Below are 26,319 nucleotides of genomic sequence, written 5' to 3'. Positions count from 1 at the left end.
GGAAATTCAAGCAACACACATCAAAGTTGCTGGTGAACGCAGCAGGCCAGGCAGCATCTCTAGGAAGAGGTGCAGTCGAAGTTTCAGGCCGAGACCCTTCGTCAGGACTAACTGAAGGAAGAGTGAGTAAGAGATCAGGACTCCTCTACTGTAAAGATGAATCCATACTCAGGTTGGAGGAACAACACCTTATATTCCGTCCGGGTAGCCTCCAACCTGATGGCATGAACATCGACTTCTCTAACTTCCGCTAATGCCCCACCTCCCCCTCGTACCCCATCTGTTACTTATTTTTATACACACATTCTTTCTCTCACTCTCCTTTTTCTCCCTCTGTCCCTCTGAATATACCCCTTGCCCATCCTCTGGGTTCCCCCCCCCCGTCTTTCTTCCCGGACCTCCTGTCCCATGATCCTCTCGTATCCCCTTTTGCCAATCACCTGTCCAGCTCTCGGCTCCATCCCTCCCCCTCCTGTCTTCTCCTATCATTTTGGATCTCCCCCTCCCCCTCCAGCTTTCAAATCCCTTACTCGCTCTTCCTTCAGTTAGTCCTGACGAAGGGTCTCGGCCTGAAACGTCCACTGCACCTCTTCCTAGAGATGCTGCCTTGCCTGCTGCATTCACCAAATATACTGGGGCAATGTTTGATACTATTCTTCACTGAGATTGGCTGTGTTATGTAAGATCAAATATGCATGCCACCCTGAAACAAATGAAGGATCAAGATGAATCTCTGCGGGTTAAATTTAAAAGTCCCCCCCAGATCCTCATTTTGACAGCATCAAAACCTGTAGTGAGGAGAATATGGACCATGTACGGGGGCTGAAGTTACTTCCTGCATTGGTCACAGAAAAGATCATGTACACAGTGATTCCAGATGAGGACGTACCTGACAATGTGACCTGGGGTTGGGACCGAGGACTTCAGCTTGACTGAGCGAAGATGGGCGTTCCCAAAAAGAAAAGACATGGAAGGGTCCAGGGAGTAAAAGCTCTCAAAAAAACCTGCAGCAAATTCTGTCGATAAAAACTGCATGTAGGGGTGGTTCTCTGTAAACTAAGCTACACCAAAACTATACTGCTAATCTAGTATGTTTGTGGGTGCAAAATACATGTAGAAAATCTTTGGTGAATTCGATATACCTTATTCCATTTCCATCTCCAAACAGTTTGCCTACTTGAGTTGTAGAAATTTAGTGTACATGTTGGTTGCTGCATATCTTGCACTACAACAGCAATGGAGTGCAATTTTCTGCTTTGGGGTGTTCTGAAAATGAGGTAAAAGAAAAGTGATATCGTCATATCTTTTACTTTAAGTAGAACTGTACAACATCATAGCTTCTACACTCAAAATCTTTTTTTGCTGTAAGTATCTCAAATTATTCCTATAGGTAAAGCTTAAAATAATCATGATTGTGCCTCTAACTTATGATCTGATGCACCACGGGATGGTCTTTGAAGTTTTGTGAATTTGGTGGAAATGACTACTTCTGTCATGTTTCTCACAAATTTTTGCAAGCCTAAAGATTGAGCAGAAATCCCCTTACTGGCTATGTTGTATGCACTTCCTCATTTACTTATTCACATGGCTACTTGGATCTTTCAATACAAGTCCTGCAAGAAAGACAAAATGATCATTACTAGCTACAGTTACTCTTGATGCAGTCGGCCCTTCAATTGCCAACAAATTCTAGATGTGCGGGAAAAGCCCCACTCAATATCATTATCTGAAAAATTATCAATATAATTAAATGCAATGACAAAAACAATCATAAAAGGATATTGTAGACATGACCAACAAGCAGGGCAAATCCTGCATCAGCCATAGGAGCTCCTCTCCAAAAGGTTTCTCTTTTTATTTATTACAAGGAACATATGATGACAGAAATACAGTCACAGCAGAAGCAAGGTGATTGCACCATGTATTTCAAGCCTAATTTAGTACTTGGCATTAAATCTGCACATAAAATGTAGCTGCTGAAATTTACATAATGAAGAAGTGAGACCTCAGACATACTTTAAGCCTTCTCTGAGAAATTGAAGATCCTCGGAGCAGAATCAGCCCTATCGTCTGTAAAAAGGGGTAAGGTATTGGAGGAGACTTGTCACTAACATGTCAAAAATATTCCTTTCCATCAAAATCACAACATTCACAAGGCCATCCAGTGGAGTAACAAATCACAGGCTTACCTGGAGAGGGCACAGAGGAAATTCACCGTTCTATTGGATTTGAGGATTACTCTATAGGGATTTTTATTTCACCTTTCATCCTAAACCTAACGTCTGCAGTTAAAGTCTCCCTAACCTTAGGAGAAAAAGCCTGCATGAGTCTATACCCTTGATCATTTTAGATACCTCTATAGGGTGCCATGGTAGTTTAGCAGTAAGTGCGAGGCTATTACAGCTCAGGCTGTTCTGGAATTCAGAGTTCAATTCTGCCACCAACTGTAAGGAGTTTGCACATTTTCCTTGTGAACTGTGTAGCTTTCCTTTGGGTGCTCTGGTTTCCTCCCACAGTCCAAAGGTGTACCGGTTAGTAGGTCATTGTAAATTGTCCTGTGATTGGGCTAGTGTTAAGTAGGTAGCACTCTGGGTGTATGGGTCGTTGGGCCAGAAAGGCCTGTACTGCTCTGTATCCCCAAATAAATAAATAAATAAATAAATAAAATATATAAGATTCTTCCTTCCCCAATCCCCCTCCACACACGCACGCACAATTCTCCTATGTTCCAGGGAGTAAAGACCTAACCTAGTCAGCTTTTTACTGAGGTCCATAAGTAATGGCAACATACTTGTAAACTCTCTCAGCTCTCTTTCAAGCTTATTGATATTTTTCCTGTAGGTAGGTGACCAGAACTGCATGCAATACATCAAGTTCACCCTCACCAATCTCTATACGATATCAATATAACATCTCTACTTCTGTATTTGTTGCTCTGATTTATGAAGACAAATGTGCCAAAAGCTCTCTTTATGACCCCATTTACATGTAACGCTCAGGTCTATCGGCTCGTGTTTGTCTAGGGGAAACCCCATCTGCCCGCCCAACCGTGTCTCACGGTTGTGTCGTTGCTATGTAATGCCACCTGGTACAAACTCACACATCAAATATCCGACAGCACACAATGTACGATTTACAGATTACACTTTATAAATCTTACTGGAACTATGTAATTAACAGAGATACAATATAAAAGGGAAAGAAAAAGGTGCCAGACTTATCAGAGTTCAACCACTTCGTGTACAACCGTTGGAGCTCAATGAACAGGGTCCTCTTTCCACCATGTGATCCCCTCCGACCCCCTCGACTCACCGCTCGGGACCAACCACGGTGATCGACCAGAGCGCTTCCAGCACATCCTTCCTCTTCGGGTCTCTTCCCGAAAAGCCCACCAAACCACACAGTTCCCAGCCATATGAGACAGAATATTACCCACAAAAAGAATAATATGGACACCCATTGGTTCGTTCTCTCCCTTATCAATAATATAACCCAAACAAGCAGAGAGAGAGAGAACATCCTTACATCGCGGTATTTATTACAGACAAGCCATGTTTAATTCTAACATAACAAAGAAGCCATTTTAAGAGCCTCCGCAGTAACATAAAAGAATAAACCCCTTACATACATGTGATGCCACTTTCAAGGAATTATGGATCTGTATTCCCAGATCCTTTGTTCTACCGCACACCTCAGTGGCCTACCATTCACTGTGTAAGTCCTACCCTGGTTTGTCCTGCCATTATGCAACACCTCACACTTGTCTGCATTAAATTTTGTCATTTTTCCAGCTGGTCTAGATCCAACAGCAAACTTTTATATCCTTCTCAATAGTCCACTACAGCCCAATCTTGGTGTCATCTGCAAATTTGCTGATCCATTTTACCACATTATTATGTTAATCATTAATATAGATAATAAACAATAGACCAAGCACTGATCCTGTGGTACACCACTAAGCACAGGCCTGCAGTCAGCGAGACAGCCATCTGCTACCACTTTCTGTCTTCTTCTGCTAAGCTAATGTTGAATTAAATTTATTATTTTATCCTGAATGCCAAGTGACCTAACCTTCTGGACTAGCCTTCCATCTGGAGCTTTGTCAAAACCGTGCACAAAAACTTTTATTGCTGTATGGACAAGTTGCAGCATCTAGGTTTCTACACTCAAACACAATGAAATACAACAATTTATTGCAATTGCTATAATCTCTATCATATTTGTCAGTTTCAAATTAATGTGACCTATGTTTCCCTGCTTTAGGGTTGAAAAATTGACCTGATGCATTCTATTACATTGTCATTTTTACAAGTTTAGCAAATGAGTAATAACTATGCAGTCAAATATAGATGCAGTTAACATGTTTTACATTCTCCAATATTACTATGAAATATAAAACAAAATAAGCATCTGTGTCTGGATGTGGAAATATTTGTCTGAGTAGATACATGATGACAGTATTTTGGAAAAACTTTGTTAGCACTTATAAAGTTTGGTACCGTTCAGTGTCTGTAACAGCCCTTCCTTTTTAATTTGTTGGACATGTAAGCCATCAGTTATATTTTGTTTACTACATACTTTTCTATTAATCAGCTGTTCCACTCTTTCGGGAGAGTTAAAAAGTCTGCAGTAATCCATTAATTGGTGTTTTTTTCCCCTGATAGACAGTGTGTACTGCTTTCTGAGTGAGTCTGTTAACAGAAACCAATTAAATGCAAATATTTATTGAAACCATTAAAATTCCACAATAAAAGTTGAAAGCCTAAGCTGAAATGATTCTAGCAACCTAAAGTCATTCAACAAAACTGTAATATTTTGATATTTAAATATCAATTGAGATTTTAATTAGAAGTGAAGATCTGACTGGTTAATTGTTTCGACAAGCCTTAAGTGAAGCACAAGCTGCTGAAGATTATTCAGTTCCATTTACTACTACTTCGAACAAAATATATAGAACACCACAAGAGATCATCAAGCATACTTGATTGGGCCTTTCTCGTGGTAGCACTGCAGGAAGGCCTTGTAAACTAGTCAGAATGAGACCTGCTGGAGCTGCCAGACATGAGTGGAGAAATGTGGTGCAAGCAAACCAGAGGTAGCTAGTGGGGAAGGGAAGCTCCTTGAAGTTGATTCCAGTTGGCAGCACTGACTTGGATAAACCCTAAAAAAACGCATTTCGGAGCAAACACTTGGGTAGGGTCTTTAAAATGCTTCGGGCAGTATCTGGCTTGTCAGACCAGCTCATGAGATAGCTAGGACCATGAAGGGGTCACGTCCATGCTCTCTCAGTAGTCTGGTACCAAGCCAATAAATCCATTCTCCCATTTTGTAAGTAATTCACTTTTCTGGACCTGGCTGTGGAGATGTTGAGGGAATATGGATTTAATTGAACAGGTCCTGCTCCTGTGGAGGCACTGCCCCACTTCTCCACAGCAGCAGGATAATTCCCAGAAGAGTGGACTGCTGCTCCATAGGACGTCAGTATTGCTATGATTCAAGATTCATTTATTCTCAAAGAATGTATAAATTATACAACCTTGAGATTTGCTTGCTCACAAGTAGCCACAACGCAAGACACTCAGGACCAGGTTAGAAAATGAGGGACCAGACACCAGAACTCACAAACCTAAATGAAAGTTGCACAGTTTGGACAATGGCAGATGTGGATGCCCACGTATTTCTAGGAGAATTCAGTTGATAGTGTGGGAGTGGGGACATTTGTCTACTCACATGACTCTCCTGTGACCTCTCAGTCACAGTTGTAGTGGGTGAAACCCAAGCTTTACTCTTCAGTGGTTTTCCCAGATGGTAGACGTGAGCTCATTGTGGACACCCTGAGAGGATATCTGCATTGCAGGGCCAAGAACAGAGCTGTCCTACCAATGCCAGATACCGGCCATGAGGAATTATCTTGGTGTCATGGTAGGTTGCAAGCCTACACAGAATGTCACTAGTGAATTATTTTGGTGTCGTGGTAGGGTTCCAAGCCTACATGGAAAGTCGCTAATACTGTGAGACACTAATGTGGAGTAGACTTTCATTCATCCTTTCATTAAATTTCCTTTTTAAAGACTGAAGGTTTTGTTCCATTAAAGTTGTTGTTGGTCCACTTATGCAATGTGCTTCATGAAGGCATTTAATATTGGCCCATGTTTTACATCTGTCAGTTTTTATCGTTCCTAACCCATGGTTAAGCAGCCAAAATGTGCTAGTGTTTGTGCTGTTGTCACTTCAAAGCACAAAATGAATGCCTATGTCATGAGCTGGAAGCCTATACAGTTCCTTCCTTGTGTATTTCTCATCTATTCCTTTGATAACGTTCAAGCAATCATTCAAAGCTGGAGACAGTGAGATTGACTGTACATGGTTAATCATGGATACCATATAAGGTTATGCAGGCTCCCTTTTGAGTTCTGGCTGCTAGAGCAATCAATGTTACCATCAGCAGCCTGCTCCTGCTGTTGCTGGGAATTACGTTCTCATGCTAGACTGGCAATAGTAGTGGTCTCCTGCTAACAGTGTTGATTTACTAGAGAGTAAGTGTTTCTTCAGAAATTCTGCAGTATTACAAAATCATTCTAGAAAGAGTGCAATCCCATACTCAGGGCCAGTAGACAATGAACTGGGGTCCCTTTGGAAAAACTTAGTGACTGCAGACATAAACCAAACATAGGTTATCTTGCCATATGTTATGTCTTTTGGTTTGAGAAATACTGTATCTATCAGTAAAAAGACACTGAAAAATCAGAGAAGAAATCTCTTTGAAGTATTTCATTACACAGCTCAGATGCCTTGCTTATTGTGTCGAGGCTTCCAGGGAGCACCAGGACAGAAGTATATCTGTCAAACTCTGAAGTGTGTGATTGCACATATTAATATGTCAAATTAGTTTCATTGTCAGTAATTTAGTTGCAATTTCAGATGAGACCAAAAGGCTTGATAAAGTGAAGCAGTGACTATTGACAGCTAGTATTCTACTGAAATGAAGAGCAGGTTATTGGGGAGTGGGGTGGCGGGGGCCTCTTGATCTATTGATCAGCCAGTGGTGTTCTGCTCCTAAATAACCATTATTGTGCTTGACCTTAACGTGTTCTTGCATGGTCGACATAAGGAGCACCTATAAATATTGTGATGGGAAGAGCTACCAACCATGAAAGTATTGCATTCTGAGATTAACTTAAGATGCAGCAGGCCTGAAATTCAAAGGTAGACTGTATAATAAGCAATAACAGTCACATTCTTGCAAGACTACAAATTTGATAAAAAAAATAACATTTAGCATCAGTGGTTCTAAAAAATCTCCTTTTGTACCATCTGGCTGAAAATTGGAACTAAATTAGAAGTTTGACCTGTTTATTGTTAAAGTCTACATTCACTTTAAACTTAGTGATTTTTTGGATTTTGTATGTGGTTGCAGTAAGAGAGCAGAATCCAATAGCATTACATTGAATGGAGTTTGTAGAAAGACAGTTTAATAGCTTAAATGACCCTGGAACTGTATGAGTGATTTGAGAAAGAAGATGCAAGTCAAGGTATGATGTTATGAGGCTTATGATCATCTTTCCAGGAACAAATGGTCTTCAAAAAGATTCAGAAAGTTGTGGTCATTATTACCATGAGAACTTGATGACTAATTCAAAATTTTTAGACAACAGCCTTTCCTGTTACATCAGAACTGGTCAGGTCTAAAAAAAAATACCATCAACTTTAATGTTAACTAGGTTTTTCTCTCTCCATGTTGTAGGGCCTTTGGGTCCTCTCTACATTCTGCTTTATTTCAGCAAACCTGAAAGGAGCAGCTTTAGTTGAAACTTCGCACGAAGTTCCTATGTTGACGGTTAGGACTGAATGTCACCTTGCCCTTCTCTTCTATTTGCTATTGATAAATATTTTTAGTTTGGGAATGGGAGTTCTAATCATCACTTGGGGACATCTGCAATAGCAGCAAGCCCTCTGCCAATTTTGCTTACTCTAGTGGTTGAAGAAGAAATAAATGGGGTGAACTTTGCTGGAGCATAGTATATCAGTGATCTTGCTAATGAATTGGAGACCAAAAAGCTGTGAAGAATACATTTCTCAGCTAAGGAGTCTAAGAAGTTAAGAAATGTTTGAACTTGATTTCCACTGCGAAGGCAGTCCAGATTGCAAGGGTGCTTGTTTTTGAGGTTTATAGGTCCAAGATTTCAGTCCTGAGGATTTTGAGGAAGTGCAAACTGCATTGACATTGCTCCTACAAGAAATCAAGTTCAGAACATGGCTCCTTATGTTTTGGTGATGAGTTAATCAAAGCTTCTCACAGGGTGAGCATTATGGTTGCCTGTAGTGTCTCAGACCACCTGCTTTTGTTAGCAGGTCCCAACAAATACCCACTGTAAGCCCCTTTTCCTTCCAAAAAAATGGCTCAGCAAGTAAGGAAAGATCAGTCATTAGTGTGAACAGAATGATCTAATGGCCTGCGCCATACTGAGCAACAGTCTGGCAATTCATACTGATTTCTTGTGTTAGGGCCTTTAAAAAGTGTTTTTTTAATGTAATTGTTGAAAGTTAGTTTGCCTATAAGTGAAATATTGTTTTTCAGACCAATGTTGTTGAATATTATGTTGTGGGAGGGCACAGTAGCAAAGTGGTTAGCACAGTGATTTACCGTACAAGCAACCTGGGTTCAATTCCTGTCACTGCCTGGAAGGAGCTTGTTTGTTCTACCTGTGACCGCATGGGTTTTCTTTGGGTCCTCTGGTTTCCTCCCACGTTCCAAAGATATATTGGTTGGTCGTTAACTGGTCATTGTAAACCATCCTAGGATTAGGATAGGATTAAATCAGGAGATTACTGGGCGGTGTGGCTCATAGGGCTGGTAGAGCCTACTCAGCACTGTATGTCAATAAATAAAAAAATAGATTAATAGTCTATGCCTCTAACAGCTGGAAGTGGGATGAATATTCACCATCCTAGGTAAGGAGGCATTTTACTAAGTTCAGCAGAAACTGTTCAAAGATCAAGATATTTGTTATTAATTTTTAACTTTTATTACTTAACTATCCTCTTCAGAAATGACAGTGTCTGGGATCAGGAAGCCGATATTTGATTTACTTGTAACTACAATCTAATTGTAAGGAGTAACATTCTGAGTTAACCTAAGGCTCCTGCCATCCAGCTTCATCAATGCAGTTGTGAAAACATCAATGCGGATGAATTTGGCAGATAAACAAGCAGGGTAGACAAAATAATCGGTTGATGTTGTGTACTTGAATTTTCAGAAGGCCTTTGACAAAGTGCCACACATGCGGCTGCTTAGCAAGCTACAAGTATTACAAGAAAGATTCTAGCATGACTGGTTGGCAGGAGTCAAGAGTGGGAATAAAGGTAGCATTTTCTGGTTGTCTGCTGGTGACTAGTGGTGTTCCACAGGGGTCTGTGTTGGGATCGATTCTTTTTATGTTATATGTCAATGGTTTGGATGATGTAATTGATGGCTTTGTTGTAAAGTTTGCAGATGATACAAAGATAGGTGGAGGGGCAGATTATTTTGAGGAAATCGGAAGGTTACAGAAGGACTTAGACAGATTAGGAGAATGGGCAAAAAGTGGCAGATGGAATATAGCGTTGGGAATTGTACGGTCATGCACTCTGGTAGAAGAAATGGAACAGTTGACTATTTTCTAAATGACGAGAAAATACAAAAATCTGAAGTACAAAGGGATTTGGGAGTTCTTGCACAGGATTCTCTAAAGGTTAATTCTCAGTTTGAGTCTGTGGTGAGAAAGGCGAATTCAATGTATTCATTTCAAGAGGATTGGAATATAAAAGCAAGGATGTCATGTTGAGACTTTATAAAGCACTGGTGAGGCCAAACTTGGAGTATTATTAACAGCTTAGGGCCCCTATCTTAGAAGGGATGTGCTGAAATAGCAGAGGGGTCAAAGGAGGTTCATGAAAATGATTCCAGAATTAAATAGCTTGTCATATGAAGAGTGTTTGATGGCTCTGAGCATGTATTCACTGGAATTTAGAAAAATGAGGGGTGACCTAACTGAAACCTGTTGAATGGTAAAAGGTCTTGATGGAGTGAATGTGGAGAGGATGCTTGCTGTAGCGGAGGAGTCTAAGGTAAGAGGACACAGCCTCAGAATAGAGGGATGTCCAATTAGAACGGTGATGAGGAGGACTTTTTTAAGCCAGAGGGTGGTGAATCTATGGAATTCATTGCCATAGGCAGCTGTGGAGGCCAAATCATTGGCCATATTTAAGGCAGAGGTTGACAGATTCTTGATTGGGCAGGGCATAAGGGATATGGAGAGAGGGGCAGGAGAGTGGGGCTGAGAGGAAAAATGAATCAGCCATGATGAAACGGTGGAGCAGACTCGATGGGCCAAATGGCGTAATAGTGCTCCTATATCTTATTGTCTTATAATCTCCCTAAAGTGAAGGTACTTACAGACATCTATAAGGCCTAATATCTTGGTTTAAGTTTAGATTCCCGAAGGGTTACAAACAATATCATTACAGAAGAACTTAGCCTGTTGAGTAATATCAGTGACAGAGAAAGGGATTGTTGATGTTTTGGATTGAGATCCTCTGTCAGCACTTCCCCACAGATGCTGCTCAATTCATTGAGCAGTTTAATTTTTGTTCCGAATTCCAGCATCTGCAGTCTCCTGATATTGAATATCTTATGATATATTTTAGAACATTTCCCAACTGCTGTTGTCACTTTTCTGTGAGGCACCCAAAAACGAGTATTATTATTATTATTATTATTCCTTTATTGTCGCCAAACAATTGACACTAAAGCGTACGATCATCACAGTGATATCTGATTCTGCACTTCACGCTCCCTGGAGTACAAATCGATAGTAAATATAAAAAAAATTTAAATTATAAAGCATAAATAGAAAATAGAAAAGGGAAGGTAAGGTAGTGCAAAAAAACCGAGAGGCAGGTCCGGATATTTGGTGGGTACGGCCCAGATCCCGGTCAGAATCCGTTCAGCAGTCTTATCACAGTTGGAAAGAAGCTGTTCCCAAATCTGGTCGTACGAGTCTTCAAGCTCCTGAGCCTTCTCCCGGAGGGAAGAGGGATGAAAGATGAAAAGTGTGTTGGCTGGGTGGATCGTGTCCTTGATTATCCTGGCAGCTCTGCTCCGACAGCGTGCGGTGTAAAGTGAGTCCAAGGACGGAAGATTGGTTTGTGTGATGTGCTGGGCTGTGTTCACGATCTTTTGCAGCTTCTTCCAGTCTTGGACAGGACAACTTCCATACCAGGTTGTGATGCACCCTAGAAGAATGCTTTCTATGGTGCATCTATTAAAAAATTAGTGAGGGTTTTAGGGGACAGGCCAAATTTCTTTAGATTTTTCAGGAAGTAAAGGCACTGGTGGGCCTTCTTGGCAGTGGACTCTGCTTGGTTGGACCAAGTCAGGTCATTTGTGATATTGATCCTGAGGAATTGAAAGCTTCTGACCTGTTCCACCTGCGCACCACCAATGTAGATGGGGTCGTGTGGTCCGCTACTCCTCCTGAAGTCAACAACCAATTCCTTGGTCTTGCTGATGTTGAGGGATAGGTTATTGTCTTTGCACCATGCCACCAGGTTCTTAATTTCCTCTCTGTACTCAAACTCATCATTACCCAAGATACGGCCTACAATTGTGGTGTTATCAGCAAACTTATATATTGAGTTCGATGTGTAGCCAAGTTTCCAATCATGGGTGTACAGTAAGTACAGCAGGGGGCTGAGTACACAGCCTTGTGGGGCACCGCTGCTCAGAGTGATTGTAGAGGAGAGCTTGTCCCTTATTTTTACGGCCTGGGTCCTGTCTGTAACGAAGTTGAAGATCCAGCTGCAGATCTGAGTGCTAAGGCCCAGGTTCCAGAGCTTAGGAATCAGTTTATTTGGAATGATGGTGTTAAAGGCAGAGCTGTAGTCAATGAAAAGGAGCCTTACATATGCATCTTTATTCTCCAGGTGTTCTAAGGAGGAATGTAGGGACAGAGAGATGGCATCTGCTGTTGACCTGTTGCTCCGGTAGGCAAATTGTAAAGCGTCGAGGTTGACCGGTAGGCTGTGGTTGATGTGTGCCATAACCAATCGCTTGAAGCCCTTCACAGCAATTGATGCCAGAGCCACAGGTTGATAGTCATTCAGGCGTGCCGCCTTGCGCTTCTTCGGCATGAGTATACAATAACTCATTGAACTGTGTAAAATTGCTTTACCTTGATTTAATGTAGTATCACTATGTATAACTAGGTGATTTAAAAAGGCTTGGTGAAATGCATTATGGAAATTTTGGTATAAGGTTCTCCTCAGCACAGTGAAAAATGCTATGCATTATAGAGAGAAACAGCTTCACAACTCCAAACCATGTAGTCAAGACTCAATAGTGTTTCAATGAAAATTTGTAAAGCAAATATTCACAAATTGCGATGCATGTGTCAACCGAAATTCAACAGATTGGCCAACTTTTTTTGTTGTAATAGATACACGTCTGTTATGTAGACACTTACGCAGAGTTTTCTTCCTGGTCCTGCCTTTCCAAGTGATGATTCAATAATGGACCAATTTGAAGTGGCAGTAATACAATGGGCTCAGTGAGCATATGTCAAGTTAAGGAATAAAAGTGTCTTCTTAGGGGTCGGTATCAAAACTCTCTCAGAGACTGAGGTGAATCTTATACATGCAATCATTATTTTTTCAATTGGTGGTTATAAAACACTGTCTGGCTTCTTTAGGTTCTTTTATTCCCATTTTCTCTCATGTCATTTGCCTGCATCGTATCCACTCCCTCTTACACCTCCCGTCACACAGAATTTACAATGCTGCAGGGAAGCCACCTTCTACCATGCTTCTTAAGGGTGCACATGCAAGCAAACATCATTAGGCAGATAGAAATGCTCTGGGCTGCCACTTATTTTTCTGAAAGAATGAATCAGGCTACTTAAAAATAACGGCACAGCATTTAATTGATATGTTCTTGCTCACAGCTGATAGTGAGTTGGTGCCGAAGCTTTGAAGCTAGTTTGAGAATACGTTAGATACACAGCACATCATAGATTACAAAATTAATGATACTGATGAGCAAAATATCACCTTTTAGTTCTAGGATTAAATAATCAAAATAGTCACCCATGAATTGTTTACATTTGAATCTAGACTAATTACACATTTGTTTTAATAACTTAAAAGATAATATGTAAATGCTTGGCAGGGAATATCCTTTTTGACTGCTATTTCTGTTGATTGAGCTATTTTTGATACAACATATAGATAAAAGAACAATCTTGAAGTTTTCAAAAGGATGTTTTACTTCAGGGTTTTTACACCTCAATGAAACTGTCAATTAATAAGATATAAAAAGAAACAGCGTCACTTACGGTCAATTTGCTAGATCTACACGGGTTGAGGGCTATTACAGAACAGCAGCAACAGCTTGGAGACAGCAGAACAACCACTTTAAAGTTCAAGCAGGAAAAGTTGAAGGAGAACATAGATAGAGAAAAGATGGAAAAGATAGTTAATACGTAAAGAACATCAATTTGCAAAACTAAACTACAGTGAAAGAAATTAACACAGACATGTGGAGTGTGTATTCTTTATTCCCTGATTTAGTACAATGCTTTAATTATAAATTATGCACTAACTAATATATTTAGATATAAAATAAGCTTGAGCTAACATTATTTTGTTTTTTTTTAATGTCACTGATTTAGGCTGTGTTTCCAAGTATAGTTCCTGGTGGACCAGGTAACCATAGAAACTTCACTTAACTGTTCTGTTTTTGTAAATATTTAGGTTCACCAAGTCCTAGCCATACCTTTTCATCTAATTACTCCAGTAATCATCTGATTTGATGAAGATGAGGAATGAAATTGGAATCACTTTGACTTTGATGGCTTATGACTCGTTGGAGAACTCCTTGTCACGGTTGATACAGATTGCTGCTTTGTATATTTAAAAATGATAGCACTTTGTTAAAACTTTTACTGACTCTTATTTCATTCCTCTGTAGCATAGTTTTAACAAAAAGGTAGACTTTCAATGAAAGTCAATGTAATGTAGATATGTTAATGATTGTTGATTATAATAATATTGATAGTATTTGCACATCCACTATATGCTCAATGCTGTCAAGTCATTACACCTGCAGATTTTTCATCTGAGATGAAGTCAGGAGGATGTAGAGTGATTCACCCTGTAATTTGTCTTTCCATGGTGTATTGTTTTCCTAACAGTAAAAAGGGTTAAACTATATAACCCCCTTCCCATTTTTTAATTTTTTACTTCTAATGCTTACTTTTTTTTCTACATAAATATGTTCACTGAAATATAAAATTTTATTTTGTAAAAATTGTACCTCATATTTTGGTCAAATCAGGTAGTGCACAGGCACAGAAGTAGCATATTGATGTCTCTGTTTCATCATTCTTCAGTTCTTAGCTTACTAATAACCTAGGCTATTAAATTCCTGATTGATCTAGCATTAACTACTTTCTGAGGGAGAGTGTTCCAGAATTCTATACCCTATAGGTGAAGATGAATTTCCCAGTGTATCTCCATGGTGGCTCAGCTCTAACTTTAAGCTTAAATTTGCTTATCCTTGCCTTTCTCACTAGCAGCAAAGTTCCTCTCTGCATGTCCACTCAATTCCTTTTAGAAATTGAGAAACCTCAGTCAAGTTATTCATTATTATCTTCATTCCAGGAGCCACAAATTTAGCTTGTTTTATCTCTCTTCATGATTTAATTCTTGGAATCCTCTGGGCAACTCACACTGCACTCCTTTGTAAATCTGTGGTGAATATTTTCCCCTTTATAGTACTTCTGATTAAAAATGTTTTTTCTTTATATATATCTGTCCATTGCTTCTTGTGATTCTTTGATCTTCACTTTTCCTTGATTTTCATTACTCAGATACAGTATATCCCTTATTGAGTCTTTATGGAGCAATCTCCTACTCTCATCTCATATTCTCTTACTAGCATAATTCAATCCATTTGGCACTCTTTTGACTACAGAATCAGTGCTTCAATCTACAGTATACTTATAATTTCACTTATGTCTATGTCATGAGAACTTGGATATAGATCATTCCAGGGGGATGGGGGAGATAGGGTCCTTGGGTATATTTAAGCCTGAGATATATTTCTAAACAAGAAATCAAGGGCTAAGAGGAAAAGGGTAAGTGGATTTGAAGAATGTTGGACTAGCCTTTATCATATCGAATGGCACAACAGGGTCTAAAGCAGGGGCTCCCAATCTTTTTTATGCCATGGACCCTTACCATTAACTGAGGGGTCAGTGTACCCCATATTGGGATTCTCTGATCTAAAGTGTCTACCCTTGTTCCTATCTCCTATTGGCTCGTGTTATTTAAGCCATAAATCAACACATTGACCAGTTGCAGTCCCAGCACAGATCCTTGTGGGGCAACAATTATCATTTTCTTCCTATTTAAGTACATTCATTATCACTAATAAAAATTTCCTCCTAACAAGGTTAATAATTTTTCCCATCAATTTCATGCACGTTAATATTCACAAACAATGTCTTGTGTGCAATCATTTCAAATGCCTTCTGGAAGTCCATGTAAACTAACTTCATAGTTATTCCCATAGCAACTCCTCAAAAATAATTAACTAGAGATAGCAAATATGACTTAACATGTGCAAGACTTCCTTCAGCATTTTGTGTGTTGCTCCAGGTTTTCAGCATCGGTAGTCTTCTATGCCTCTATTTCCATTTTTATCTCTGTTCTTAAGTATGATATATACTGTATGTACTACAGCCAATTTAACATTTATACTTATTAAGTGCCTAATTTGTTCATTGGCAATTGTCGAAGCATTATTAATAGGGGTACATGGTGATTAGCTATCTTTTAATCTATTCGTCAACAAAACAACAGTTCTAAGGTGATCTTGCATTTCATAACTCTTGTTGCTGGAAATTTACTTTGGGGAATTGAATTTTCTTAGAGGAACATTACTTTCAGAGAAGACTGTCAAAAAGACAGACAGATGGTTAAGGAAGGGTTCTGCTAAACTGTGATGGCAAATTGGAGAAAGCTCTTTCCCTAAGAAGTTAATAGTACGTTATTATGGATTTTCTCAAACAAATGTCTAATGTACTCAACTCTTTTAAACAGAAGAAAACATAGTCCAAGAAAAATAGGCTTCCATTTTCTAAGCAGGAAAATAGGATAGGAATTCATGATTCAAAATTTGATCCCATTCTACTATTCAATAAAGCCTTGGCTGATCTGTAACAAATTATTTTCTTTTCCCCATGCAATTTGACAAAAGTATATCAATTCCATTTTTTAAATCAACCTTTCATTAGTCGCCATTTGTGGAAGAGAACTTTCTTTCTTTTAAATTCCAAGAGGTCTTACATGTAGAATGGTTCCAAAGACGTGCTGGTTGGTAGGTTAATTGGTCATTGTAAACTGTTTCGTGATTAGGCTAGAGTTAAATCAGGGTTGCTGGGTGGCATGGCTAGAACGGCTGGGAGGGCCTATTCTGCTCTCTATCTCAATAAATAAAATTTCAAAAACTTATTAGTTTCCCTTAATAGCACAGATAGTGCAATGAATTTGCCACTTTATCTTGAAATTACAGGGACTAGTAATTAATAATCTCTCCTTGCAATTTAGCAGGTATAATCTTGGTAAACTTCTGCAGAATTCCCTCAAGTGAAATGTTTCAGATGTGCCTAACCAGGCAGTTTATAAAACTACAGTAGTTCAGTACACTTGATATTAAGGCACATTTTCCATCAGCCTTTTCGATTAGTTTCTGCACCAGTCCATGATATTGCAATGACTTGAGTATCTGGAGCATTAATTCTCTTAAGCCCAACATTTTAAAAAATTATTTTCACTAAAACTGCATGAGTTCTCCTCTGTCAGCAATCTCACATTTGGATGTTATGTGCTACCTCATCAATTAAGTCATCTGTAAGCTCAGTTAAATGGTTGTGGTGACAATTCATACCTCCCCATTCCTCCAATACAAGTTCCCTCCCATTATCTTGTTGCTCAGCCAATTTCCTGGCCAGGTCATTAAACTGAACACAAACCTCATCCCTGACACAGTTTCTTTTTCAAACAAATTTTACCTGGTACTCTGAGGTCTATGAATAACACCCAATATTGGACCATGGCTTTTACTTTAAAAAATGAATAAATTCATTATAATAATTGCAAACTTAATATTTATGCTGGGTCTATTTCTGATCTAAACATTTTAAAGCATTCAGCTAATCTGTTTTTGTACATCCTAATTAGGAATTTCCAAATAACACATACTGTATATTCCAACAGTTCCTCTAATACAATGTGTATAATATGTGTGAACATGTTACCTGTAGATATTATTAGATTAAGTATGTTTCAATGGTTTTCAGGATTTGAAGGAACTCGTATAATGAGTTCATTTCTAAAAGGCAAAGATTCTCAAGTGCCCAGCATATTAAGTAAAGGCAAACAGATTTGCTTCATTGCTCGACAGCTGTATGAGTAAATTAGTAGAGTAGTTAAAGCTCAATTTAGAATCATAGATTAGTTCAACACAGAAGGAAGCCATCTTTCCAAAATCTTTTAAAATGCAAGCCAGATATCCCCAAGGCTCTGCTCCTTACTCTTACTTCCTCACATTTATTTCTAAGTATTTATCCAGATCACATTCTAAAGCTTCTATTGAAACTAACCCAGCAGGTAATGCATCCCAAATACTAATCATTTGTGTAAGATCTTTTCCCCCATGAATTTTGCTGCTTGGTTCTTCAGTCATTTAGAGCAGTTACTCTACTAAACTTTTTATGAATTAAAGTACCTTTATCAACTGTCCTTTAGTCTCTCCATGTAAGTTTAATTCCTCAGCTCTGGAACATCTCTCAAGCATTAACTCTATGGCATTTACACTTTGTCTAAAGAGAGATGCCTGAAGCAATACCATGGCCGGGCTGAAATAATGACTGAACATGATTTTTTCTTGGGTTTTGTACTCTGAGGCTTTAGAATTTGGCTCCATGAGACACCAAATTAGTTCTGTCATGGTGACAGGTTTGTGGCATGAATCCCTCCCTTGACTATGTTAGTAAGAGCATCATAATGTGCATCATGAACTCTTAGTAGAAATATGTAGAATAGGCAGATCATGCCATAAATCAATTTGCCAAACTGATCTGATGCCTGTAAATCCATCTTCTGTCTAACACTCCATCATATTCTGGTCCATAAGTTCCAACAGGAAATGGTCAGACAGGTGTTGAAGGGCTTTTCGTTTCTTCAAGGTAAAATTTACGTAGTTGATTCCAGGTGTATATGCATTAATCATTTGCATTCCACCTGCAGTACTGTATGAGGCAAAGGGTGAATACAGACCAAGTTAAGTAGCAGGAAAGATGTTTGAGGGTGTGGGAGGAGGCACGGGTGCAGAAGGAGATACAAACCACTAGAGAATGACTCCTATCTGGAGACCATTTCAAGGCAGGGTGTTTTGGGAGCACTTGGATCTCAAGTGGCAACGTGTCTGGGTATCCAGATATTACATGGCTTCTGCTCGCGCTGCATTGGAAAGTAACATGTTACCCGTAAGATAATCAATTGCACCTAAGTTCTCAAATGATCCAATGGAGCTACCTGCTTCTTCCAAACCAGAAAGGATGTGATCTAATCTCCACGCAAAAGCTGTGCAAGGTTAGCAATGAACTCCTCAATGTTCCTTAATGTTCCACCCATACTTTTTGACAAGCGTCTGCATGGACCTGACATTTCCTTTTGCATCAGTAGGAGAACTTGCATGCAATTGCCTCTGGGTAGCTGGCTCCTGAGCTATCATTGATTCCATTCCTGGATGAAGGCCAGTCATGACTTTAGCTCTTCACATGTGGAATCTGTTTCTAAGATAGCATTTAAATTAATTATCTCCAAATTGTGGATGCCCATGTCCGTGTTTATGTCTAGAATTGTTTGCATCAAATGCCGTTGAGTATCCATCTTACTCTCTCAGTACCCAACCACTATCTGGCCAGGATTTAGTCTTTGTTGCTTTGGAAGCAGAGAAGCACCAGAAAAGGCCAGTGGGGGAAGGGAAGAAGTGCCAGCTTGCAACATTGATAGCTTGTAAATCAGAAGAGAAAGTGAGATTAATTATGAGGAAACGATCCACTACTACTACGTCGACTCAGGCCTAGGGGGCCAGCGTCATACACGATGACGGACTCTCAACTTCTCCCTCTCCCTCATCAGTGTGTTCAGTTCATTTACATTAGCCACACCGCTGTCTTCTAGGAGCGTGTTGACCATAGTCTTGGGAGGGTGCCCAGGGTTCATCCTCCCATGCTTGGGCTCCCATATGATGACTAGGCTGGCAGGTAGCTCGGGGTGGCGTAGACAGTGCCCCGCTAGTTGCAGTCTTCTCACCTCGATTTTAGTGGTGAGCATCAGTAGGTCGTCATAGAGCTCAATGTTTGTCATGTGCTGTTGCCAACTCACGTCAAGAGCCATCCGGAGCATTCGTGTTTAGCAACCATCTAGAGACTTTCGCATAGTCTTGGTGAGTGTACACGCCTTGTATCTGTACATGAGAATGGACTCTACGACTGCTATGAAGATCCTCTTTTTAAGCCCTCTGGTCAGGTACGACTTCCGGATTTCCTTCATGTCATTCATAGCCCTTCATGCCAGCGCCTTCCGTATCTTTATGTCCTTCTCCGAACTCATCATTCTTGACCCGAGGTACTTGTAGTCAAAGACTTTCTTAATGGTATCATTCTTTACAGTCTTGAGAGTACCTTCATCACAGTTAAACACCATGTGCTCTGTCTTTTTAGCGTTTAGGTGAAGTCCAGCTTTATTTCACTCAATTTCCACTTTTGTCAGTAGCTGCTGTGCTTCCTCCATCTGGTCAGAGAGCAGGACTGTGTCATCTGCAAAATCGAGATCTGTGAGCATAACTGGTCTGACCCTTTTGGTTCGTCCTGGTTTTATGGTAAAACCAAGCTTGTCATGATCTTTGGTAGCTTGACGCAGAGCATAATCGAGGACAATTATAAAGATGTAGGGTGCCAGAGTGTCTCCTTGCAGCACACCAGCTAGGAGCTCGAACACTGCTGTTTCTCTGTCTGGTGATAAAACTGTCGCCATGGTTTTGGTATAGCTGGACTCTATTGCTCTCAGTAGACAGGCTGGCACTCCATAAGCTTTCAGGATCTTCAGTATTTTACTCATTGAATGGAGTCAAAAGCTTTGTGAAACGATCACTTTCAGTTATTTCTACCCAGACACTGACTGTGGATACAGTAATGGCAACCCCAAATGATGGCCAATACTGTCTCTTCCAAGGACATACAGTGACACACCCAGGACTCTTCCCTATAGATTAACTGTTGCTGCTGATGATTATGATCATTGAGAGAAGGCTCTAGTCAGTGAATAGCATGCATTGTATGTGTCCTGATTGAATAAGGTATGCAAGCTGTGAGACTCAAATGTAAGCATTAAATGTGTGGTGGTGCAAAGGAACAATGAAGACTTGATGAGTGAGTTCTGGAGCAGTATTAGAAACTATTCTGGTAATTGATGCAATTTGAAGAGGTTTTTGCTAACCCTGAATATGTGATAGATCAGTGAGTTTCTTGATGCACTAAAAATGACAGTAATCTCCTCCCACCATGATGTGAGTTCATGTCAGAAGGTTTCCTTGCCTCTGACTGAAATAGAACCTTCTCCACCTCTTTAATCATCAACTTCTCTGCAGTTTTATATAATCGCGCAGCCTTTCATGTGCTATCATTCCTGAATTTCTCCAAGATTCCAAAACACCTTTCAGCACCACAACACCCGTCCTTTGGAGGTGCAGGCTGGCTTTAAGTGTTGCAGGTTAGGATTAACTGTTAGCCATTTGGGAAACTGGCTCTGTGCTGAAGAATTTTGCCAATAAACAACACTGATATCACAGACTGCATGCTGAATTCATTACAGACAGCAGGCTGCACCAACTCAGTGGGTTGTCTGTATTGTGTGTCCAGATGTTGTGAATTAATCATACGTTGTGTTCTTGGCAACACACACAAAATGTTGGAAGAACTCAACAGGCCAGGCAGCATCTATGGAAAATAGTACAGTCAAGGTTTTGAGCTGAGACCCCTTCTGTAGGACTGGATTAAAAAAAAGATGAGGAGTAGATTTAGAAGGTAGGGTAGGGGAGAGAGAGAAACACAAGGTGATAGGTGAAGCCAGGAGTGGAGGGATAGAGTAAAGATCTGGGAAGATGATTGGTGAAAGAGATAGAGGGCTGGAGTGGGAGTCTGAAAGGAGAGAACAGAAGGCCATGGAAGAAAGAAAAGGGGGTAGGAGCACCAGAGGAATGTGATGGGCAGGCAAGGAGATAAGGTGAGAGAGGGAAGAGGGGATGGGGAATGATGAAGGGGGTTATTACCAGAAGTTTGAGAAACTGATGTTCATGCCACCAGGTTGGAAGCTACCCAGATGGAATAAAAGGTGTTATTCCTCCAACCTGAGAGTGACCTCATTGCAATTGTAGAGAAGACCCTGGATTGACATATTGGAATTGGAATGGGAAGTGGAATTAAAATGGGCGGCCAGTAGGAAGAAGATTTAAATTCACTTCCCATTCTGATAGGTCCACCAGAAGAAACGGGATCTCCTTGTGGCCACCCATTTTAATTCCACTTCCCATTCTAATTCCAATATGTCCAATCTTCTCCGTGAATTGTCACCTTGTCGTGGTGGAGAAGCTTGTGTGGTCCTGTGATCTTGAGAGCAAGGCCGTCTGGAGCTATGCTCCTGGTAGGGTCACCCGTAGCGGTAAGGTCAAGGGTGAGGTCCTTGACAAAGAACAATCCAAGTAAGACCTCAACGGTGGAACAGGCGGACGAAATTACTTCGAACTCAACAGCTGTGAAGGTGGATGAAGGCTGTAACAAATCCATCAGCTCCAATCAAAGATTCAAGATTTAAGATTCAAAAAACTTTATTGTCATTCTAACTGTACATCAGCTCTGCAGGGCAGAATGAGACAGCGTTTCCCAGGAGCAGTGCAATCATACCATAACAAACACAACACTAAATAATAAACATGACAATAAATAGTAAAACATAACAGCAACATGTCAGTTAAAATCAAGTTGTAAGTGTCCAGTGCAAGTTAAAAGTGTCCAAAGCAGAGTCAGGTAGAGCAGCTATTTAGCAGCCTGACTGCCTGTGGGAGGAAGCTGTTCAGTAGCCTTGTGGTTTTAGTTTTGATGCTCCTGTAATGTTTGCTTGATGGCAGAAGAACAAACAGTTCATGGAGAGGGTGTGAGGGGTCTTTAATGATGTACCGTGTCTTCTGGAGGCGTCGACTCTGAAAGAGGTTCAAACATCATGGTTTCCATGCCATTGGAATCAGTTGGTTGATTTGTGAAGTATCGTGTGCTTCTTGGAGTGCAACATCAAGTACACGTTAAACAAATACACGCACAGGCGTCTTCATTCTGTGGGTGACTTCTTCAGAATGAAGACCATTATCCTCAACCTCGAGGGATAGCCACGACGACGACGAATTAAAATGGGTGGCCACTGTGAGATCCCACTTATTCTGGTGACATGTCATAATGGGAATGGGAAGTGGAATTAAAATGACATATCAGAACAGGGTTGAGGCCACACTCATTTTGGAGGAACAACACCATATATTCCGTCTGGGTAGCCTCCAACCTGATGGCATGAACATCGCCTCCCTCTGGTGCTTCTCCCCCCCCCCCTTTTCTTTCTTCCATGGCCTTCTGTCTCTTTCACAATCAACTCCCAGCTCTTTACTTCATCCCTCCCCCTCCAGGTTTTACCTATCACCTGGTGTTTCTCTCTCCCCTGCCCCCTATCTTTTCAAATCTACACCTCAGCTTTTTTTCTCCAGACCTGCTGAAGGGTTTTGGCCTGAAATGTTGACTGTAGTTTTTTCCATAGATGCTGCCTGGCCTGCTGAGTTCCTCCAGCATTTTGTGTGTGTTGCCCAAATATTTCTTTGTTAGTTTTTTTTTTGTTCTCAGAGTCTGAAACTATTAACATTTTAAGTAACAATGTCATGATGATAAGAATAATATTGACATTTGCCTAAATATAACAAAGTATCATATATTCTATTTCAGTTGTGCCCCAGGGATGATAGTTCTATATAGTTATAGAAAAGAAAGAATTCCATTCTACCATAACTCATGATTTTATTTTTTCCCATTGGAATAAATGTTAAGACCTTCGGAAGTAGGTAGCAGAGTGAGCCACTTTGCTCTGTCACTCAACATGATTGTGGCTGATTCCACATTTCTCAACTTCATTTTTTTATTCTTTTCCCACACCCTTGATCCTATACTGATTAGAAATCCATTTGTCTCAGGCTTAGATATGTGTAACGATTCTACCCCTTTGCTCTCTGATGCAAGGCGTTCTGAAGACCTTCAACATTCTGGGACAATAAATTATTCCTCTTTTCATTGATGAATGCATATCCCTTTCTTCTGAGAGAATACTCCCTGGATCTAATCTCTCCCATAAGAAGAAATGCCTCTTTCAGCATTTTTCTTCCATGGCAACTGAGAATGTTCTATGTTTAAGCAGAATAGCCTTTCATTCTTATTAATTCCAGTGGAATATGTTCCAAACGCCATACCCAGGACATCCTAGTGAACCTTCTTTAAACTACTCCAAAGAAATTATATCTTTCCTCAAAGGAGTCCAAAATATTATTTCATAGTGAAAAATAGAACCTCGAACAGTACAGCATAGGAATGGGCCCACGATATTGTGCTGAGCCACTTAAATTAGTAATCGAATGGCTAACTAATCTTTTCTGCCTGCACAATGTCCATATCCTTCCATATTCCTCATATTCATGAGTCTATCTAAACATCTCTTAAAAGTCTCGAATGTTTCTGTCACTACCACAGGTAGCATGTTCCAGGCACCCACTACTCTCTGTTTAAAATAAAATTTACTCCTCTTCTCCTCTGAAGTTATCCCCTCCCACCTTAAAAGCATTCCCTTTGGTGTGAGAATTTCAACTCTCGGGAAAAGATATTGTCTGTCTACTCTATTTATGCCTCTCACAACCTTCTAAACCACTATCAGATCTCCCCTCAGCATCTGCAGCACCAGAGAGAGCAATCTAAGTTTGTTCAACCTTTCGGTATAGCACCTGCCCTCTAAGCCATCCTAGTAAACCTCTTCTGCATCCTCTCCAAAGCCCCGACATCCTTTCTATAATGGGGCAACCAGAAAAGAATTTAATACTGTAGATGCGGCCTAACTAGAGTTCTATAAAGCTGCAACATAATTTCCTGACTTTTGAACTAATAAAGACCAAGCATGACATATGATTTCTATACCACCCTACAAACCTGTGTAGTCACATTCAAGAAGCTATCAACTTGGATCCGAAGATCCCTCTGCTCATCAACACTGCCCTTAACAGTCTACTGTTTCTTTACATTTGACCTGCCAAGGTGCAACACTTCACATTTTGCCGGGTTAAACTCCATCTGCCATTTCTCTGCCCATATATGCAACTGATCTATATCCTGTTGCATTCTATGCTAACCATAACACCACCAATCTTCGTATCATCTGCAAACTTACTAACCTACCCATCTACATTTTCTTCCAGGTTATTTATATACATCACAAACTGCACAGGTCCCAGTACAGATCCCAGTGGAACATCACTAATCACAGACTTCCAGCATTGACCACTACCCTCTGTGGGCAGGCCAGTTCTGAATCCTAGCAGCCAATTCACCATGGATCCCATGTATCTGAATCTACTGGATGTGCCTCCCAAGAGGGACATTGTCAAATGTCTCATTAAAACCCATGTACACAACATTCACAGCTCTACCTTCATCAATCACACTCGTCACCTCATCAAAAAACTCTATAAAGTTAGTAAGGCATGACTTGCCCTGCAAAAAAGTCACGCTGATTCTCCTTAATTAGGTTAGTTTTTCAAATACTCATAAATCCTAACCCTAAGAATTCTCACCAGTAACTTCCCTACTACTGACGTGGTAAACACCATTATAGTTTCCAGGATTATCCCTGGTTCCCTTCTTGAAAAATTAAAAAACATTAGCTACTCGCCAGTCCTCCAGGAGCTCACCTGTGGCAAGCGAGGACATAGAGATTTTGGTCAAGGTCCAGCAATCTCATCTGTAGCCTCTCTCAAAAACCTGAGGTGTATTCCATCAGGCTTCAGGGACTTATCCACATTAATACACTTTAAGTGACCCAACTACCTCATCCTTTACCTCAAAATGTTCTAACATATCAATACACTCAACTCTGATCTCCCTGTCCTCCTTGCACCTGCTCCTTAGTAAATAGTGATGTAAAATATTCATTAAAGGCCTCAGCCACATCCTATGCATCGAAGCAAATGTTACCCTCTCAATCCTTGAGTGGTCCCACCCTAGTTATCCTCTTGCTCCGGACGTATGTATAGAATGCCCTGGGATTCTATATAATCCTTATTGCCAAGGAATTTGCATGCCCCCTCCTGGTTTTCCTAATTCCTTTCTTGATTTCTTTTCTGGCTTCTTCATAATCTTCAAGGGCTCTGTTTGATTCTAGTTTCCTAAGCTTTACATACTTTTCCTTTGTCCTCTTGACTAAATTCATTGCCTCTGTTGACATCCAAGGTTCTCTTACATTGCCATCCTTGTCCTTCCTTCTGACTGAAACATACCTGTCCTGGACTCTGAGCAATTGGTCTTTAAACATCCTCCACATGTCAGATGTGGATTTGCCCAAAAACAGCTGTCCCAATTAATTTTTCCTAGATCCTGCCTAATGCTCTTATAACTTGCCCTGCTCTAATTTAATACTCTCATGCACGGCCCATGTTTATCCTTATCTATAGCTACAGTATCTTAAAACTTAAGGGGCTGTAGTCACTATTCCTTAACTGTTTACCCATGGAAAGGTCAGTCACCTGGTAGACCTCGTTACTCAACGTACTATTCTTGATGTGGTCTCACTCATGCAGTGTCCTGTGGGGGGCATGGCTTATTCTGATTGTCAAAAGTCGCTTTGTCATGATTGGTTAGTTTAGAAACTGCAGCTGCTTTTCCCATTGGTTAGCTGCCTGGTGTCCAGTTTCAAATATCCTGGGTATATAGAGAGCACATGTGCGAAGTTCTTTCTTTCTTCCTTTGTTTAAGGCAAGCAGTGCACATAGCCATTGGGAAGGTATGCTCTGTGCACATACCACTCTACTTGTATACTTCTTGAAACAAGGGCAAACTTATAATGACTCTTCCATATTACCCA

At 40.3% G+C, this 26,319-nt stretch overlaps 1 protein-coding gene across 3 annotated transcripts in view; it reads right to left on the bottom strand.

Annotated features, from left to right (window-relative positions):
• htr4 (5-hydroxytryptamine receptor 4) overlaps positions 1-26,319 on the bottom strand; it is a 148,273-nt gene that overhangs the window by 34,308 nt on the left and 87,646 nt on the right. For 2 of the 3 annotated variants that reach the window (XM_063052733.1, XM_063052734.1), the window contains exon 7: positions 13,371-13,447. The exons of the other annotated variant lie outside the window; for it this stretch is intronic. In XM_063052733.1, the coding sequence (XP_062908803.1) occupies positions 13,387-13,447 (61 nt within the window). In that variant the 3' untranslated portion in view covers positions 13,371-13,386. The remainder of the gene's footprint in view (positions 1-13,370; positions 13,448-26,319) is intronic. 3 annotated transcript variants of the gene reach the window in all.

This window comes from Mobula hypostoma, chromosome 7, assembly GCF_963921235.1.
Source record: "Mobula hypostoma chromosome 7, sMobHyp1.1, whole genome shotgun sequence".
Taxonomy (NCBI): Eukaryota; Metazoa; Chordata; class Chondrichthyes; order Myliobatiformes; family Myliobatidae; genus Mobula; species Mobula hypostoma.
This window is presented reverse-complemented; position numbering and strand designations above follow the sequence as displayed.